The sequence below is a fragment of the Canis aureus genome, chromosome X (genome assembly GCF_053574225.1).
Source record: "Canis aureus isolate CA01 chromosome X, VMU_Caureus_v.1.0, whole genome shotgun sequence".
Lineage (NCBI taxonomy): Eukaryota > Metazoa > Chordata > Mammalia > Carnivora > Canidae > Canis > Canis aureus.
In genome coordinates this window covers 39,691,679-39,710,519 of record NC_135649.1, presented here as the reverse complement: position 1 = coordinate 39,710,519, position 18,841 = coordinate 39,691,679, and the positions used below count along the sequence as shown (strand labels likewise).

Here is an 18,841-nt window from a genome sequence, read left to right as displayed (position 1 = left end):
AAAACCCAACTCAAAAGTTACCTTCTCAGGAAAGCCTTCTTTGCCCCTCCCAGTCTGAGTTAAGGGCTATTCTCTTTACTGCCTTTATGGTAGCAAATCACACCACACTAGTCCGATCTCTTTCCCTTAGACTTGTGAGCTTCTCAAGGGAAGGGACTGAGTCTCCTTTTCCTTTATGTCCAGCTTCTGATAAAGTGCTGCATAAAAACACATGCTTTTTGAGTGAATGAATGAAAAAATGAGCAAAACAAATATGAGTCTCTCCTCATATGTTCTATGCAAGAATCTTTGGAGGAAACCATAGAAAAACAATTTCCAACCATCAAGAAACTTACAATTTTATTTGGATGACAAATTTCAGTAATGTCATACAACTAGAGAACAGGAAGCTGTCTTGTTTCATGCAAATTTCCAACTAAAAGACCTCAGGAAAGGAAGAGAGCCACAGGGAGACTCATAGGTGGTGGTGGGGCCTATTTGCCCTTCAGGAAATATTTGGCAATGCCTGAAGACATGTTTATAGTCTGAGCACAGGGAGTGCTGCTGGCATCTAGTGGATAGAGGCTAGGGATGCTTCTAAAATGTTCACAATGCTAAGGACAATCCCCTCCTTTCCCCTCTGTGACAAAGAATTCTTTAACACAGAATGTCAGCAGTGTTGAGGTTGAGACATTCTGGGGTAAAGGTATTTGGAAAGGCAAAGGTCTGGGCTGCAGCTGGGAGTGAGTGTTTGGAATTGAGTTCACTGAGACTTCAGCCAACTGACTCTATGTGATTAAATATGACTCTAGTGAGAATAACAGTAGTAATAGTTCGCATCTATTGAGCACTTTCTGTGCTGGCCACTTTACATACACCATGAGGTTTAATTTTCAGAATAATACCTTTCATTAGATTTCAATATCCTCATTCTACAGATCAGTGAAAGTAAGCCTCAAAATACTAAAATGACCAGATCACCAAACTAATGAGTGACAGTGTGAACTCAAATCTGTTTGCTTCAAAGGTGTGACACTAGTTCCATTACGCACTTTGCTTCTGTGTATCCCCATCTGTTTCTATATGGAAAAGAGAAGGAAAAAAGAAAGAATTGCCCGGATGATTTCTGTCAGTTATTCAGACAGTTACCTCAATTTTTTTCTTTATTTTGTCCATGTAGACATGACCTATGATATTGTATTAGGTTCTAAAAATCAGGGACACCTGGGTGGCTCAGCAGTTTAGCGCCTGCCTTCAGCCCAGGATGTGATCCTGGAATCCTGGGATCGAGTCCTACATCATGCTCCCTGCATGGAACCTGCTTCTCCCTCTGCCAATGTCTCTGTCTCTCTCTCTCTGTCTCTCTTTCTCTGTCATGAAAAAAATAAATCTTTAAAAAAATAAAAAACAAAATAGGATAAAAAATAAAATTCTAACAGTGTTGCTTTCATTAAAACAATGACTATTATGGGTATGTTTCAAATCCCAATCAATTTGTTAAAACGAAAATGCTTTTCTTACATTCACTGACAGAGAAGCATTCTTCTCTTGGGCCAAAATCTGGCTTTGCTTGCAAATCCTAGCGGTGCTGGATCCATGGTTTCTCGCATTGCTTGTTTATTCTGCCCTGCACTGAGCAACATGATGAAGAGGAGAAAAGTGCCTTTGATTACATTTTAAATTAAGAATTGGGTGTTTTCTTCTCCAGTGGAGAAAGCTCGGGCCTCCGGAGACTCATTTTTCTCTCCAGTCAGTAAGCCACCTGTAACTGCCAGCCTGACCTCACACTTACAGATCTTGACAGGGAGAACCTGTAGAAAAATGGGGGAGTGCTTTTCATGAAGCAGGTCCAGGCAAAGCTATACCATCAAGTCTACAAAGTGATTCTTTCCTGCTTCTGCTGCACCTCTGTGTGTGCACCTTCTGTGTGCCCTCTTCTCTGCCACAGACTCACTGTATGACATCAGACGATTTATTTCACCCCTCTGAGCCTCAGTTTCTTATCTGTCTGACAGAGATAAGAATCATAACTGCACTCTGTCTATAAGATAGATTTTATGTAGCTCAAACTATGACTAAGAGTAGTATTGGAGTCAGAAAGGCCCGGATTCAAATGACAAGCCCTTTGCTTGTGTTTCTTGGGCAAGTTACTTAACTTTCCTTGACCTCTTTTTCCTCACCTAAAAAATATATATATATACATATATATATATACACACATATATATTTATTATATATATTTATTTTTATAAATGTATAATTTATTATATATATTTTTATATGTGGAGATATTAATAGTACCAACCTCATAGCATAATAGTAATTAAATGAGAATAGGGCATATAAAAACTGCAGCCACAGTCCCTGGTACACAGTAGGTGCTCAGTAAATGGTGATGACTACATGAGTATAAAGCCTTAGTAAGATAACACACTAGGCCAGGCTTTATAATGAATCATAAGGGAGTCTTAGTCATAGGCCCAGACTAGCTGTGTGTTCTTAGGCCAATCACTCAACTCTTCTGAATTTCAGTTTCTTCATTTGAAAAGTGGACATAATATTAGTACCAATGTGATAGGGATTTCACGAGAACTAAATGGGATAAAGTATGTAAGGCACCTAGCACAGTACATAGTAGTATAAATTTATTATGTAATTTTTGCCAAATGAGAGCAACCATATTTTGCAACATAAAAAAGTGGAGTCTTCCAGTGGGACACAATATTTGAAATCAGGAATAAGCCAAGATGTATGGTTCCTATACGAAAGTCATCGAGTGAATCAAGGCCCCCGTTGGAGTTCGGGGAAGGAGTAAAGGAGCCTGCACTGAGAGGCAGAAGAGAGGAAGATAGGAGACAGAGGTAGAGCAATAGCCTACATCCCATACCCAAGTGGAACCCACCATAATCATGGTGAAGAGGAGAGGGCAGCATCATCCTAGGCTCAGAGATCCCATTACTGTGAGATTGGAAGCCCAGACCACAGAGCCGCCAAGCTACTCCTCTTCCATGCAAATGCTGATTGTGGGGGCCAGACCATGGGATCATTAATAGCTGAAATAAACAGATCATATTTCAGTTTTATACAGACAGATAGCCTGGGTCTGGCTTGTTCATTGTGGTCTGTCTGAATCTATTGGAAAATAAAGAAACCCCTACATTTTAGAGAAAATTTCCAAAAGGCGCTGTCAGCAAAATGGTGCAAGGCAGGAAATTTGTCTTGGGTCCCACAGTCAACTCCTCTTTTTGTCCCTCCCTTTCTCCAGCATTCTCCACTCAGAACTCTTCTAATTTCCCACTCAGATAGGACTAATACTAATTTAGAGAATTATTTTGCTTTTTCTCAGGAATCAAAACTTTCTCAGTGCGCTAAAGGAATCTTTTTAATGATCAGAGTTCAACTTAGTTTCATACGTAGGAAGAGACACTGATAGACTCTTCTGCCACTGAAACTGCATCATGAACCCTATTTTCAAATACTGCTATTTAGTCATTTCTTAAATCCTTACACTTTTAAATGAATAGTTGGTTTCTTATTGAACAAATTGCCCCAGTAGGAAATTGTTCTTGCATTGCTATTTTCCCCCCTTTTGATTTTGAGTTGCTGCCTCTTGTCACTGTTTTCTACTATTGTGTCATGGTGGCTTCTCCTCCTTTCCTTCGTGTAATTTATAAAAACAAATTACAATGGTCCTGATGAAACAGGTCATTTGAAAAGCTTATTTTGTGATTGGGAATTGTAAACAAGACCTCCTGTGCATTTGCCTTACATCAGTAGATGGCAGCACACCCTCTCCTGTGAAGGGTAGTGGACGTGGAGACGCCATTTTATTTGTACAGCAGTTAAATTCAGAGGCAGAAGCTCATCAAAATTGTTGTCTTTTGGTAATCTTCATGAAAGGATTTATTTCCAGGTTGTTTTTTTTTAAATTCTGCATTCCAAGGAAATAAAGGTTAAGTAATTTACTACCACAAAACCTCATTGACTGAACCCTGCCAATTGAAATTGGTCATAATTCAGAAAGTGGCTTGGGCTAAAGCTTATTTGCTTTTATTCAGTCTATGGAAAAGAATTTGCTCAGCAGCTTAATAGTAGAACTTTCTTAGAAGACTATAAACTCCTTAATAAAACAATGGTTTCAAAGGACTTTAAAATTGTCATTTTGTTACAAAAGAAGAAGACGACAACAACAACGACAAAGAAGTAGTAGTAATAGTAGTCGTTGTGTCCAGGCCCCTATCCATTAATAGCTGACTTGAGTAAGAACGGTTCTCAGTGATGTAGAAATCTATAAGACAATTTGAAAGATGAAGTGGCAATTCAGAAATTGTTAAATTGGTGGCATTCTATAGTCGTAACTCAATTAAAATACATTCTCCAACCTCTCTCTTAAAATATGGGGCATTTACCAAAGGAAATGCCTAATTTTATTTGAGTTCAATTCAACAGACATTTATTGAGTAATTCATGTATTTCTCACATAACATTGTTTGAGGAGGTACTGAGGATACAGAAATGAATGAGACCTGACTTTTGTCTTTAAGACACAATCTGTAACAGGATGTCAAATATGTAGAGATGGGTACATGGTGTATTAAGTGTAGAGAAGCAGAGTAAGTGCAAAGGTGAGAGAGAGAGAGAGAGAGAGAGAGAGAGAAGATACAGTAGTATAGAGAACAGGAATTATTAACTTTATTCCAAAAAATCAGGGAAGGCTTCCTTGAAGAGGCACCATTGAAGCTGAATTGAAGCATAAATAGGAACTTGGAAATTTAAGAAGGACATTCCAGGCAAGAGAATAGTAAGTATAAAAGGTATGAAGGCATATGTCTAGGAGTGCTAAATTATTCAACATCACTTGAATATATAATTGGTGGTAGGTGGTGGGACTGGAGTCGTAAGAGAAGAAGCTCAACTGTCAAGCAAGAGCTAGCTGTTCATGAGCTGCAATTTGTTATGGTCAAAGCAGTGAAGGTCTAGTGGGGAAGGGGTGGATAGGATAAGAGACGGAGAATAAAACAAGAGTCAGATATAAAGAGCCTTGTACTCCATGCCAAGGAGTTTAGCTTTACCCTGTAGGCATTGGGAGAGCCATCGAGGACTCCTAAACCAGAGAATCTCATGATCGGGTTTGCACTTAACAGCATCCTACCAGAGAGAGGTGTGGAGTCTGGACTAGAGTGTGAAGGGGCTGGCAGTTGGGAGTGCAATTAGGAGGATGTTGGGATAGCCCAGACAAAAAATGATGAGGGCCCAACTAGAATAGTAGTCACAAGGAAGGGACAAAATGAGAAGGTCTCTAGGAGGTGAACAGATATAAGCACAGGACTTGGTGGACAACTGCATGGGGGTCAGTGAAGGTGAGGGATGAGACAGAGGTGACTTCCAGATTTCATACTCTGGCTACTGAGTAGACAGATAGCAGTACCATGGACTGAGATTGGAAATGCAAGAGAAAAAGAATTATAACAACTCACATATTGTATATGTCTTATTTAACTTCACTGAAACATGGACTACTGCTGTAAAAAACAAACCACCACTAACAGCAACAACAAATCTAACAACTTGATGAACAGTACAGGACTGAAATTTTTTTAAAGAGTTTATTTATTTATTTATTCATGAGAGACACAGAGAGAGAGGCAGAGACACAGGCAGAGGGAGACGCAGGCTTCCTGCGGGGAGCCTGATGTAGGACTCGATCCCAGGACCCCGGGATCACGACCTGAGAGGAAGGCAGATGCTCAACCACTGAGCCACCCAGGTGCCCCCAGGACTGAAACATTTATTTTTTTAATTCAAAATATACCATCTGGGATCCCTGGGTGGCGCAGCGGTTTGGCGCCTGCCTTTGGCCCAGGGCGCGATCCTAGAGACCCGGGATCGAGTCCCACATCGGGCTCCCGGTGCATGGAGCCTGCTTCTCCCTCTGCCTGTGTCTCTGCCTCTCTCTCTCTCTCACTGTGTGCCTATCATAAATAAAAAAAAATTTAAAAAACAAAATATACCATCTACTGGTAGTTCTGAATCAACACCAGGTATTGTTTGTAGCACACAGTTTAGCACTTGAATACATACTTTCTTGTCCTCTTTTATTTGGTCAACAAATACCTATTCAGTGATGGCTGTTATTCTAGGCACTAAAGTTACTTGAATGAAAAGACAAGGTTCCTCCCCTCAAGAAGAAACATGAGAATCTCAGAGGCATGAGAGAATAATTCACAAAATAGGATGACTTGAGATAATGTTTAATAAATAGGAATTCGTGGGTTAGCCAGGAAAGGGAAAAGGGGAGCATCTGCAAAGACCTAAGCCTTGGATAGTGATAGCATTACTAGGACTTAAAGTAGGAGGGATGAGGAGTAGAGGAATTACATGAGATTAGTATGGTTAGGTAGGGATTGGTTGGTGGTAGAGAGTAAAGAACCCTCTATGCCAGACTAAGAAATTTGAACTTGATTTTGTAGCGAGGAGAAACTTTTGAGAAATCACAATTAAGAGTGAAATCACTCTGAAGTAGGACGACTGTACATCTCAGTGTACCCAGGAAAAGTCTTGGTTTTGGGAATTACATGGTTACCCTATTCCAAAAGTGTTGCAGAAGATAGAGAAGGTAGAGTGTTGAGGTAGGTAATTACTAGTGCAATTGTTTGGACAAGAAATGTCAAGGGCCTGGAGCTATGGCAGTAGCCATGGCATGAAGAAGAGGGAATGAATAAGAGCGACAATGAGAAGGTAGAATCTACAGACCTTCTCTTGATTAGTTCGTGGTGTAAATCTTACCCTACTGACTCTATGCTTCTTTAGAACAGGAGCCATGATAGTAAGATATAACTCAAAGGTAGTGATACTGATATGTTTGCTTTAAAAAAAAAAAAAGGAAGGGAGAGCCACAGGCATCCAAATAAATAATTCCCTTCAAGGCAGTCCACTTGAGAAGCTGAACCCATATTCCCATGATGCTGCTGTGGCCTGGAATTTTTCTGCACCTATTTGAGCACTGCGTTGAAGAGTCAATGGCACTTATTTCAGATTTGTCCTGAGTGGTGGCAAGGATTCATCCTCTGACTACAGGATTTGTTATTTTGAATTAACAAAACCAATGTTTTTTTTTCCCCCAGAGCCACACATGATAAATTAATGTTTTTCTTGCTTATGACCTTACTCTACAATGTTTAGAACAGTCTATAGAAACACAGAGTAGATTGGTCATTGCCTAGGAATGGGTTGGAAAGCCAAGGGTGGGGTGCAGGCACAGGTAGGGAATGAAGAGTGACTGCGAACAGGTACAGGTTTCTTTCTGGGATGACCAAAATGTCCTAAAATTAGACCATGGTGAAATTTAATAAATTTGCACAACTCAGATAATTTACTAAAAGCCATTGCATTGTACACTTGATTTTTTCCTTTTTATCAAAAATATTTGGCACTGCTTTTGCTGCATCCCAAGCAATTTGATAGGTTGTATTTGATTCTAATTTAGTTCAAACTATTTTTAAATTTCTCTTGAAGTGTCTTCTTTCACGCGTTTTATTTAACTATCTTGGAATTTTCCAATCATCTTTCTGTTATTGATTTTTAGTTTATATCCATTATGATTAGAAAAGGCATTTTATACGATTTCAATCCTGTAAAATTTGCTAAGGTTTGTTTTGCTTAGCAAATGGTGGTCTACCCTGGAGAATGTTCCATATGCACTGGAGAAGGATGTGTATTCTTCAATTGGTGGGTGAAGCGTTTCTGTATATGTATTAGCTCCAGTGGATCTAGAGTGTTTTTCACTTCCTCCATTTCTCTGTTGATCTCTCTGGCTGTTCAATCCATTATTGAAAGTGAGCTATTAAAGTTGCCAACCATTTTTATGTTGCTGCCAATACTTCCCTTCACTTTGGTCGATGTTTGCTTCATATATATGGGAGCACTGATGAATTGTACCCTTTATTTTTTTTAAATAATTTATTTATTCATTCACGAGAGAGAGAAAGAGAGGCAGAGACACAGGCAGAGGGAGAAGCAGGCTCCATGCAGTGAGCCCGACGTGGGACTCCCTCCCCGGTCTCCAGAATCGTATCCTGGGCTGAAGGTGGTGCTAAACTGCTGAGCCACCTGGGCTGCCAGAATTGTACCCTTTAAATGAGTGAACTTCATGGTGTGCAAATCATATTCCAGTAAAGTTGTTAAAAAATACATGGAGTGCAGGTAGGCTCCTGGGTTTGAGGATGCAGGTTTTCAGAAAGCATGAGTCTCATTACTTTATGATTCAACTTTGTTCTTTATTAGACCCCATCACCCTTAGCACAGTACTGGGTTCATGGTAATTGCTGAAGAGGTACTTGTCCAGCAGAACTAAATGTAGTGTAGTGCTCAATTTTGCTCCGATTCAGGCAAGATAGTGATTTTATTAAATAGTGCATATAAGATCTTAGATGTTTTTATCTCCAAATCTACAGTATCCTTTTTTGGGAACTTTTTTAAATGTTGAGTTGTGTCCAGTCCTTTTTGTTGATCAAACATCATCAATTTGACTATAAAAGCAGCATGGGTTATTACTACTACTTTAATTAATATATTACTGTTTGTTACTTTAATAAAATGTATTATTAGCCATATAAATTATAGAAATTGCATGGGAATATTGCTTCAGTGTTTTATTTGTCATTGACTCTAGCATTGCAATTTTTAGTATGAAATAAAGGGAAATGAACCAATCAATTTAAATCTCTCTCTCTCTTCTTCTTCTCTCCACCCCCCCAAATTCAGGAAGCATTGTGAGTGTCGGTGACCCAAAGAAAAAATACACAAGATTTGAAAAAATAGGTCAAGGGTAAGTGATTATTGAAAGATAAGCACCAGAGATATACATTCAGATTCAGTAATAGCCTAGGTTATATTTATGTTCTGCGTTCTCAATATTGGTCTTTCTAGCTGACAGAATGTTAATTAATCGAGGAACACATCCTGCTGGAATCTGCACTAATGTTGAGCCAAGAGCAAATTGTTTAGGGACATTTTAATCCTATATAGTTAGAAGATTCACACTGATTTCCCTGGAAAAGTAGTAGGGTTATAAAAACCTCTAACTTGTTTTTTTTTTTCACATGTATAAATTATTTATTTATTTATTTATTTATTTATTTATTTATTATTTTTAAAACCTCTAACTTGTATGAAAATCCCCTTTATCCCTGTCTCCCCTATATCTCTATGGATGTTATGCTTAAGATCCTGTTTCATTGTCAAACTGTAAAGTGACAGAGTAGGGGCAGGGAAAGTCCTTACTGAATAGTCCAGAGGAGGGCAGAGTTGACTATTCAAGTAAGGAGGAAACAGATCAATAATCCCTAAATGATATGGAATTCGTCATTTTCATTTAGCATGCTTGTTAAGAATAAAGATCCCCAGGCCTGACTGCCAGAGATTTGATTCAGAAGTCTGGACTGGGGCCCATGAATTAGAACTTTGGAAAAGTTCCTCAGAAAATCCTGATCCTCAGCTAGACAAGGGAACCAAGGGCCAGATCATTCACTAGAGCTAAGGGTGGGAGTCATCAGTTCTCTAAGTCAACTCTAATTAGGCATGTTTCTCAGATCTCAGTATGAAACTGAGTAGGCTACAGTGTTAGAAATGGGGAAATGTTGTTTTTTAAAATCAAATGAAGTGCTCTTAAGAGGTGTCCTTAAATGGGGAAGGAGACAAGATATTTAGATGGATCAATTACTGTATGCCAGGAACCAAGATAATACCCCAGAGGCCTCCTGGCTGAGAATGAAGGGATGCAGCCAATGTGCCTACAGAATTATGCTAGCCCTTCAGCCAGTGGAATCTATTTTCAGATAAAGGAATGGTAAATTTCTTCTTCAGGTACTTCATTGCTTTTTCTTGGATTTTTGTATTAAGTTTCTTTTGAAATTGCTGACTTATCTCAGAAAATAAGGGAAAGCATTCATTAGATATTTTGGCTTGAGAGTAAGAGTCTTGGGGCACTTGTGGGGAATGTGCCTGGTTTCTTTCTTAGGTAGGAAAATCATAAGAGGGAGGCAGAAGCTCAGGGAGAAAGATATAGCCAAGTCTCTTCTTCCAGTGGAAACCATAATGCTGCTGCATCTGGACTTTCTAGGGGGTAAGATACATACCTATTTGTGCTTTCACTTCTTTCTTTGTCATTTCCTATCACTGGTATTCTTATTTGCTCATGGAAAAAAAAGAGTTTTTTTTCTCTAGGGACCCCCATCACCTAACCAGTCAAATCGTATTTCTGCCCATTGCTCTAGAACGAGGCTATCTACACAGAACTTTAGGTGATGATGGAGATGTTCCATATCTGTGCTGTCCCATACAGTAGCCAGTAGCATGTGTGGCTTTGGAGCACTTGAAATGTGTCTAATGCAAATGAAAAACTATGTATTTAATTTATCTGCCTTTCATGCATTTATTGAGTGCCAGTTATGTGCCAGAACTTTTCTAAGTGCTGGAGAGACAGAGATAGGTAATGATATGCGCCCTTGGGGAACATAGAGTCTATAGTGGCAAATGCTTGATAGAGGGATACATAAGGTACAAGAAATACATTGAGACAAGTCTACTCACTCCACTTGAGTGCAGGGCAGGGTAGGCTTCTGTAGCCATTATTTCCCACCAGGAATTTTCTTTCTTCTTTTTTTTTTTCAAGATTTTATTTATTTATTCATGACAGACACACACGGAGAAAGAGAGAGAGAGAGAGGCAGAGACATAGGCAGAGGGAGAAGCAGGCTCCATGCAGGGAGCCGGATATGGGACTCGATCCCAGGACTCCAGGATCACGCCCTGAGCCGAACGCAGCGGCTTAATTGCCGAGCCACCCAGGTGTCCCCCTTCTTAACTTCTAAGTAAGGAAGCTGTACCCTTCTAGTCCATATATACACCTAAATTTGCTTTCTTAATGCCCAAAAGGTAAACACTTCAAGGCCACTTAAAACAACACAGTATGAAGGGGACTTTAGAAAGCAAAAGTTGCCTTTTCGATCTTACTGTCATCTTCTGGTTGGTTTTTGGGTAGAACTAACAATAGGAAGGGATACACAATCCACAGAGAAACAGCAGTTAAGATCGTTGCTGTTCAATATGGTAACCCTGTGACCAGTGAGCGCTTGATGTGTGTGGCTTCTCCAAATTGAGATATGCCACAAGTATAAAATATGCTCTGATTTCAAAAACTTAGGATGAAAAAATGATGCAAAATATCTCATTAATAAATTATGTCTTGGTTACATGTTGAAGTGATATTTTACATGTATTGTGTTAAATACAATGTATTATTAAAATTAATTTTCTCTTTTAACCTTTTTAGAATATTATTCCCTCCGCAAAATTTAAAATATGGGTCACCTTATACTTCTAATGGGCAGCACTGCTCTGGTTGTAGGTCTTAATGGAAGCTATTTATTTATTTAAAAAGTAGGGTTTTTTTTCAAGAGTTGTGTTTTGGGGAGTGCGAGGTAGAAGATGTTATAATTTTGTTTTGATCGTGCTTTCCCACTAAGACCCAACTGAGCCAAACGAGCACTGAATTTTTAAAAAGAAAAAAGTAAGAGATGGTTTCAAATATCTCCCAGATACCAGGTAATGAAGCAAGACTGATTTCTCCAAGAACAAATATTAGGCCGCCAAGCAACTTTGCATACCAAAGAGATTTCCCCTCCTGGTTATTTATGCCTCTGACCTCTGAAGGTGCAAAAGGAAAGTTGTATTTCTTCATAACTTTGTAAAACCTTTATAATCTGAACTGAAAAGTTAAAGCAGAACTCCTGCCTGCCACTGCAGAAAGGTCCGTTTTAAATTCCCAGCTAGTTCATCATTTTAAAGAATGTTGAAGGGATCCCTGGGTGGCGCAGCGGTTTGGCGCCTGCCTTTGGCCAGGGCGCGATCCTGGGGACCTGGGATCGAATCCCACATCGGGCTCCCGGTGCATGGAGCCTGCTTCTCCCTCTGCCTGTGTCTCTGCCCCTCTCTCTCTCTCTGTGTGACTATCACAAATAAATAAAAATTAAATAAATAAATAAAACATTAAAAAAAAAAAGAATGTTGAAGCCAATAGATAGTTCACTCATGTGCCAAATTCACCTTTTAAACAAGTCCTTAGAGGGATCCCTGGGTGGCGCAGCGGTTTGGTGCCTGCCTTTGGCCCAGGGCGCGATCCTGGAGACCCGGAATCGAATCCCACATCGGGCTCCCGGTGCATGGAGCCTGCTTCTCCCTCTGCCTGTGTCTCTGCCTCTCTCTCTCTCTATCATAAATAAATAAAAATAAAAAAAATAATAAATAAATAAATAAATAAATAAATAAATAAATAAATAAACAAGTCCTTAGAGGGCAGCCCCGGTGGCTCAGAGGTTTAGCGCCGCCTTCAGCCCAGGGCGCAATCCTGGAGTCCCGGGATCAAGTCCCACATCAGGCTCCCTGCATGGGGCCTGCTTCTCCCTCTGCCTCTCTCTCTCTCTATGTCTCTCATGAATAAATAAATAAAATCTTTTTAAAAATTAAAAAAAAAAATAAACAAGTCCTTAGAGGGGAAGGAGTCTCTTCCTCCCTCCGGTGCTTTTGTGCTTAGTAGCTACCCCCTCCCCCCCAAAAAGGAAACAATTTTTTACAATTTCGGTCAACAGCAAGAGTTTACCTGGCCAAGGTCAAAGACCTACAGAGCTTCTCCTGTCTGCCTCTCCCATCATTCTGGATCTGTTTTTGCCTCAAGAACTATCTATGAAACAAACAAGAAAATGTTTGTCTTTCTAGCTCTCCTTTTCTGCCCTGTCTTTTCATGTGTATATACATGTCTGTCTTGCTCTTTCTGTCCCTATCTCTCTCTCTCTCTCTCTCTCTCTGTCTCAGTATATCTTCGTCCTTTTGTTCTCATGACTTGATCTGATTCCTTATCACTTGGGTACTTGTGTGTGCTGCACAGCTGTCTTTTTCATTGTGTTGGCTTCACCATGCACTGCCCGTTTTCACAGATGCCCTCGACCCAAATGGTTGTGATATAAAATCAAGATGCATTTCTGAAAGCTTTTAAGATATCATCTAGTAATTGAAATCTACTTATGTACTGTGATTTTAGCTTGTATTTAATTTGCTGATTTTGTATTTTCATTCTTAGTGGAGTTTTGCTCTCTGTTCATAATTTTTAAAGTGAATGAGCAAAATATTGATTTATTTCTTGTTAGATCAAAAACGAAAACCACTTAAATTAATTTTCCTTTTATTTAAATTGCTCCCAGTGGATTTATCCGTGAATTACTGTCCTCAGACAAACTCATCTTTGCTTTCAGTATATAGAGTTTTTATTTTCTTTTCATTAAGTCTGTGTGGTTTTTTTTATTGTTTTGCTTTACCTATCACAATGGTGAAATTCAAACCTGGGTCTGTAATCATTTATTTGGTGCTAGGAATAATCAGCCCCCATATTCCTTTTTTCAGCTTCAGGGAGCACAGTAGCTTACTCTTGAGAGCCGTATTTGAGAAGAACCTCTCCATTAATCACCCTCATCTACTTGGAAAGCCAAATTTTTCCAGTATTGGTTTCTGCCATCCCAGCATTCAGGCCCAGGGACAGAGAACTGGCCTCCATCTTCCATAAATCAAGTTCAGAATTGCGTGTCTAATCATTTGAGGCCATAGCTGTGAGTCGAGTGTTAAAAAACGACATTATTTCACCAGATTTCTGTGAAAAGTATTCTGTAATTGGCCACCAAATCTAGATATTTTGAGCAGATGTATGTAAAGTTTAAAAAAAAAAGAGGAAAGGAAGAAAGAAAAAAGGCCTAGCACCCTCCAGATTATCATTGACAACATGAGTTTGTCAGAAATCTGTCTGGCAAATCGTATGTAATTCTCAACGAAGCAGTAGCCGTGAGGTTGCGGAGGGCTGAGTTGACTAGCGTTGGCAGCTGTCCTCACAGATTTCTCATTAATGTATTTGGATTCATTTTTAAGGCCTTTCCTTCAATGAGAATGCACTGAAAAACAGACCCCTTTTCTCTTCTGGTTTCGTGCTTGCTCTCTCTTCCACTTTGTAATAGACAACTATTTTTGAGGACGCAGTTCAGGGAGAGTTTGGATCCAGTTTAATGAATGACTGTTTAAATCGGTGAAGTTTTACTGACTGCCTACCACATATAATTCACAGAACATAAAATCATAGTTAAGAACCAGGCCCTGGGAGTCACAGTGATCACTATGCTTGCTGCCTTTATGAACATCCAACAGGAAGAGAATGAAAATTACACCAAGAAATCAGTGGGGACCCCCCCTCCATCCCAAACACATATGCACTTTCTTCCCATAATTTTATCCACACACTATTCTTCACTGCCTTCCACTCCACAAATCTCTCCCTGGCTGCCTTGGCCCTAACTGATCTCTTCTGCCTTCTGTCCTGAATCTTACAGTGTCTATCTGCACCAGCATACATAAACCACTCATAAGTTAGTTTGTCTAGCCATGTAAAATTGCTTGAAACTTAGAAAACCATGGAGGAAGAAAGGGATAATTTTTGGAAAAATTGAAGAAAACCAAAGAGCCCAGATTCTGAGCTCAGAGGTCTGTGGGCAAATGAATTAATTTCCTAGAGCATCCATTTCCTCATTCATAGTAAGCAGAAGGTATATACCTCATCAGGTTGTGAGAAGTGAAGGAGAGGATGCGTTTAAAGTGCTTAGCACAACATGGCACATGGCTAAGTGCTGGGTAAATGCTAAGTATCATCAGAGGGGAAAGATGCTCACAGTTACTATTTTATAGAGCAGAATAAGGCAGGTAGCATGACATAATTACAAAGAGCCATGGGGACGGAGAGGAGGTACAGATTGTTTATAGCCAGGGAGAAGGTATGATGAAGGATCCTTAGAGAAAAGTACATTTGAATCGTGATTTGAGGTGTAGGATTTAACATGTGGGGATTATGGGCAGTTTTGCTGGAAGGAAACCAAATAAGCACTTCCTTCAGACTGTAGATTATATTTGCTTTGGTATCCTTAGGGCCTGCAACAGCGTCTAATCCTTTCTGTATAAAGGAAATCCTTAATAACTTTTTGATGAATGCGTATCAAAAAGATCAAAAGAATGAAATCAGCAGTACCTGCCTCATAGACAAACCTGCAGTTTGGCAGGCGAGATAACAGGAAATAATGCTATAAAGATCTGTTGGGACTGTGTCATGAAACAAAGTGAGAGATACAAGCTGAATTGTAATTTTTATTTGTTTAATTTATTTAAAGTAGGTAATACTGGGCAGCCCGGGTGGCTCAGCGGTTTAGCGCCGCCTTCAGCCTATGGCCTGGTCCTGGAGACCTAGGATCGAGTCCCACGTCAGGCTCCCTGCATGGAGCCTGCTTCTCCCTCTGCCTGTGTCTCTGCCTCTATCTTTCTGTGTCTCTCATGAATAAATAAAATCTTTAAAAAAATAAAAATAAAGTAGGTAATACTTGGACATGGTGTAACACTCAGGAGGGTCATAGGAATAGACAGCGAAAAGTAAATGTCCCTCCAAGCCTTGTGCCTTACCATCTCTATAATCTTGTATAAAGGAAAGCTCCAGAAAAGATTTGGTACTGGCTTCTTAAGTAAAGCTTTCATAGATTTTCTGCACACACACACACACATACATGCACACACACACGTGCACACACCATTTGTGCGTGAATATATGGTCACACAATGACATAGCTTTTAAAACAAGTTTTTGACTTATCTGAATATGTAAACTGTTAGATACCCAAATGATGAATGTATATGATATTTAATGTGTTAATCACTCTCATTTATATATTTAAAACCACACGTTATATAAAGTAATGTGTAGATTGGGAGAGATTTTTCTACTCTCACATTTCATGAGGAGTATAATTCAAAATCTTCCTATGCATCTTTAACATCATTTTAAAAAAGATTTTATTTATTTATCCATGAGAGTCATAGGTAGAGAAAGAAGTACACTCTTCTCAGGGAGCCCAATGCGGAACTCAATCCCCGGAGCCGGGGATCACACCCTCAGCAGAAGGCAGACGCTCAACCACTGAGCTACCCAGGCATCCCAACATGTTTTTTTTTTTTTTTTGTAATCATTAGAGCCCCGTTCTGAATCACCCAACAGTTATCCAAGTGCATCATTTGAATTTCATCTAACATCTTTCAATATAATATTTTTGAATCTACATACTATTCTGTCCCTAAATATTTTATTTCTGGTTGCAGTTACCCATTCCTATAACATTAAGAGGATTGCTTTCTGAATCGGTTTTATAGGTGTATATTTACATCTTCACAACATAACTCTCTCCTATATCACTTTTTAAAACTTCTATTACATGGCAGCCCGGGTGGCTCAGTGGTTTAGTGCCGCCTTTGGCCCAGGGCATGATCCTGGAGACCCGGGATCAAGTCCCACGTAGGGCTCCCTGTATGGAGCCTGCTTCTCCCTCTGCCTGTGTCTCTGCCTCTCTCTCTCTTTCATGAATGAATGAATGAATAAATAAATAAATAAATAAATAAATAAATAAATAAATAAAACTTCTATTACAAATATTCAAACTTATACAAGAGCAGAAAAAATAGTACGGAAATGTGCATATTGTTACTGCCCTGATTCAACATCGATCAATATTTTAATATAATCACAATGCCATAATAACACCTACAAAATTCAATAATGGCTTGATATCATCTATTATCAGAGTTCCCCAGTTGTCTCAAAAACACAGTCTTTAGAGTTGATTCCTTCAAATCAGCATCCAAAGAAGATCCACATATGGCATTCGGTCGTGTGTCTTAAATCTCTGTACTCTAAAACAGTCCCCTTGATTTTTCTACTACCATTGACTTATTGAAAAAACTTGTCATTGTCTTGTAGAAGCTACTACTTTCTGGATTTGTCTCTTAATTTCATTTGATATCATTTAAGTTGCTGCTCTATTCCCTCCCTGTATTTCCTATAAATGGAAGTTAGTTCTAAAAGCTTGATATTCAGGTGCAGCTTTGGCAAGCCTTCTTCACAGGTTGGTGCTGTGTATTTCATATTATATCAGAAGGCATACAGTGTCTGATCACTCTATTTTTTAGTGCTGAGTAGATTGATCAAAAGGTTCAGTAGGGGGTACCTGGGTTGCTCAGTGGTTGAGCATCTGCCTTCGCCTTAGGTCATGATCCCAGAGTCCTGGGATCAAGTTCCGCGTTGGGCTCCGCACAGGGAGCCTGCTTCTTCCTCTGCCTATGTCTTTGTGTCTCTCATGAATAAATAAATAAAATCATAAAAAAAGTTTGAGGACTTCCTATCCCCTCCGATGTAAAGATCCTCATTAGCCTTTCATCTACTGGTTTTGTCTATTAATGACTCTGTTGCCCAAATCAATTATGAAATTAGGAATTACAAAGTAGTGATTTTTCTAAAACTTACCTTTTCTAAGAATTACCTTCCACACTTTCTTGACTGAAAATAACTTTGCCTCATCAACTGGAGGTCTTTGGTTACCCTGAAATAATAGTTCATACAGGCAAAACAAGATAAATGCTTAAGTTTATAATTGCCAATTTCAGTGAAAGGAGTTGATACCCAAGTTACTTCCAAAAGTGTCCAATGAGGGGTGTTCTATTTTATTTTAAGTCAGGGAAGGAGGCATCCTCTTTTATTAAAAAATTTATAAGCTCATAGGTCTTTATATTTTCAATATGTTTCAACCAGCTGTATTCACTGTTGTATTTGATGGTCATGCTGTCCTATCTTTGGCTAACGGCTCCCTTTTCACTGCATTAATTTCAAAAGCAACCTTTAGAAAGCTTATTTATGACATCTAACACTTGAGGTTCTGCTCATACCTTCAGAAATAATTTATTTACATCCTTTCCAAATCTGACAGATACTCTCTATGAGCATCCAGAACTAGCATTGACTGTGAACATTTTAACCTAATGTGTCTTTCCCAAATAGTACTTCATGGAAAAAATAAATGAATATGGAGACTTACCATATTACATGAGAGATTTTATAAGGATTCGAATATAAGGCAATTTTCCTTTTTCCTGAGGAAAAAATTAGGGATGGGGGAGTAACTACCTTACCTTGTATTTGGGGACATGTACATTTCTGTGTATGTGTGTATTTGTGTGTGTGTGTCTGTGTCGTGGCTCTATTTTTTAACACAAGTGGTAACATACTATAAATCTTCTATTTTGTTATTTGCCTGTGTCTTAGAGACAGTGCCATATCAGTGCCTCTTTCTTTTTAACGGATGCAGTGTTTTTTGTTTGATGGACCATAATATATTTAATCAGGCCCCCATCAATAGACATCTATTTAGTTTGTTTCCATTATTTTGCTCATATAAACAAGGCTGGAGTGAAGATCTTTACAAATAAGCCACTTCATACATATGCAAATTGATCATTAAGTTAAACTGCTGAAAGTGGAATCATTACATGAGAGGATATGTGCATTTTTAATTTCCAAGTTGCCCTCCATAGAGCTCGATCCATTTGACCTGCCCACTAACAAGGTACGGGAGTGCCGGTTTGCCCACACCCTTACTGCCATAGCTGTATTCATTTCTTTGGTATCCTAAGATTATGATAAAAACTCATCACCACACTGATTTTCAGAAGGGAAAATGTTTAAGAAAGCAACTCTAACAAGAAATTATACAGCAAACAAAAGGCTCTCCTGAAGGATCTGTTGGTCAGCACAGTCCACATCTGTGTTATACCAAAGTACCTTGGTTGTATGTTGCATCTCTTCATATATTAGACCAACCATACAGCTCAATTTGTCAGAAAGTGACAATGGGAACATTTCTGGAAATCGTTTTCCTCCTGCGCTTAAAGATAACACGTTTGG

The 18,841-nt window shown here is 39.1% G+C and overlaps 1 protein-coding gene across 15 annotated transcripts in view; it reads left to right on the top strand.

Annotated features, from left to right (window-relative positions):
- Positions 1-18,841, top strand: part of PAK3 (p21 (RAC1) activated kinase 3) — a 263,447-nt gene that overhangs the window by 206,688 nt on the left and 37,918 nt on the right. For all 15 annotated transcript variants that reach the window (XM_077888028.1, XM_077888025.1, XM_077888026.1 and 12 more), the window contains one exon: positions 8,743-8,806. In XM_077888028.1, the coding sequence (XP_077744154.1) occupies positions 8,743-8,806 (64 nt within the window). The remainder of the gene's footprint in view (positions 1-8,742; positions 8,807-18,841) is intronic.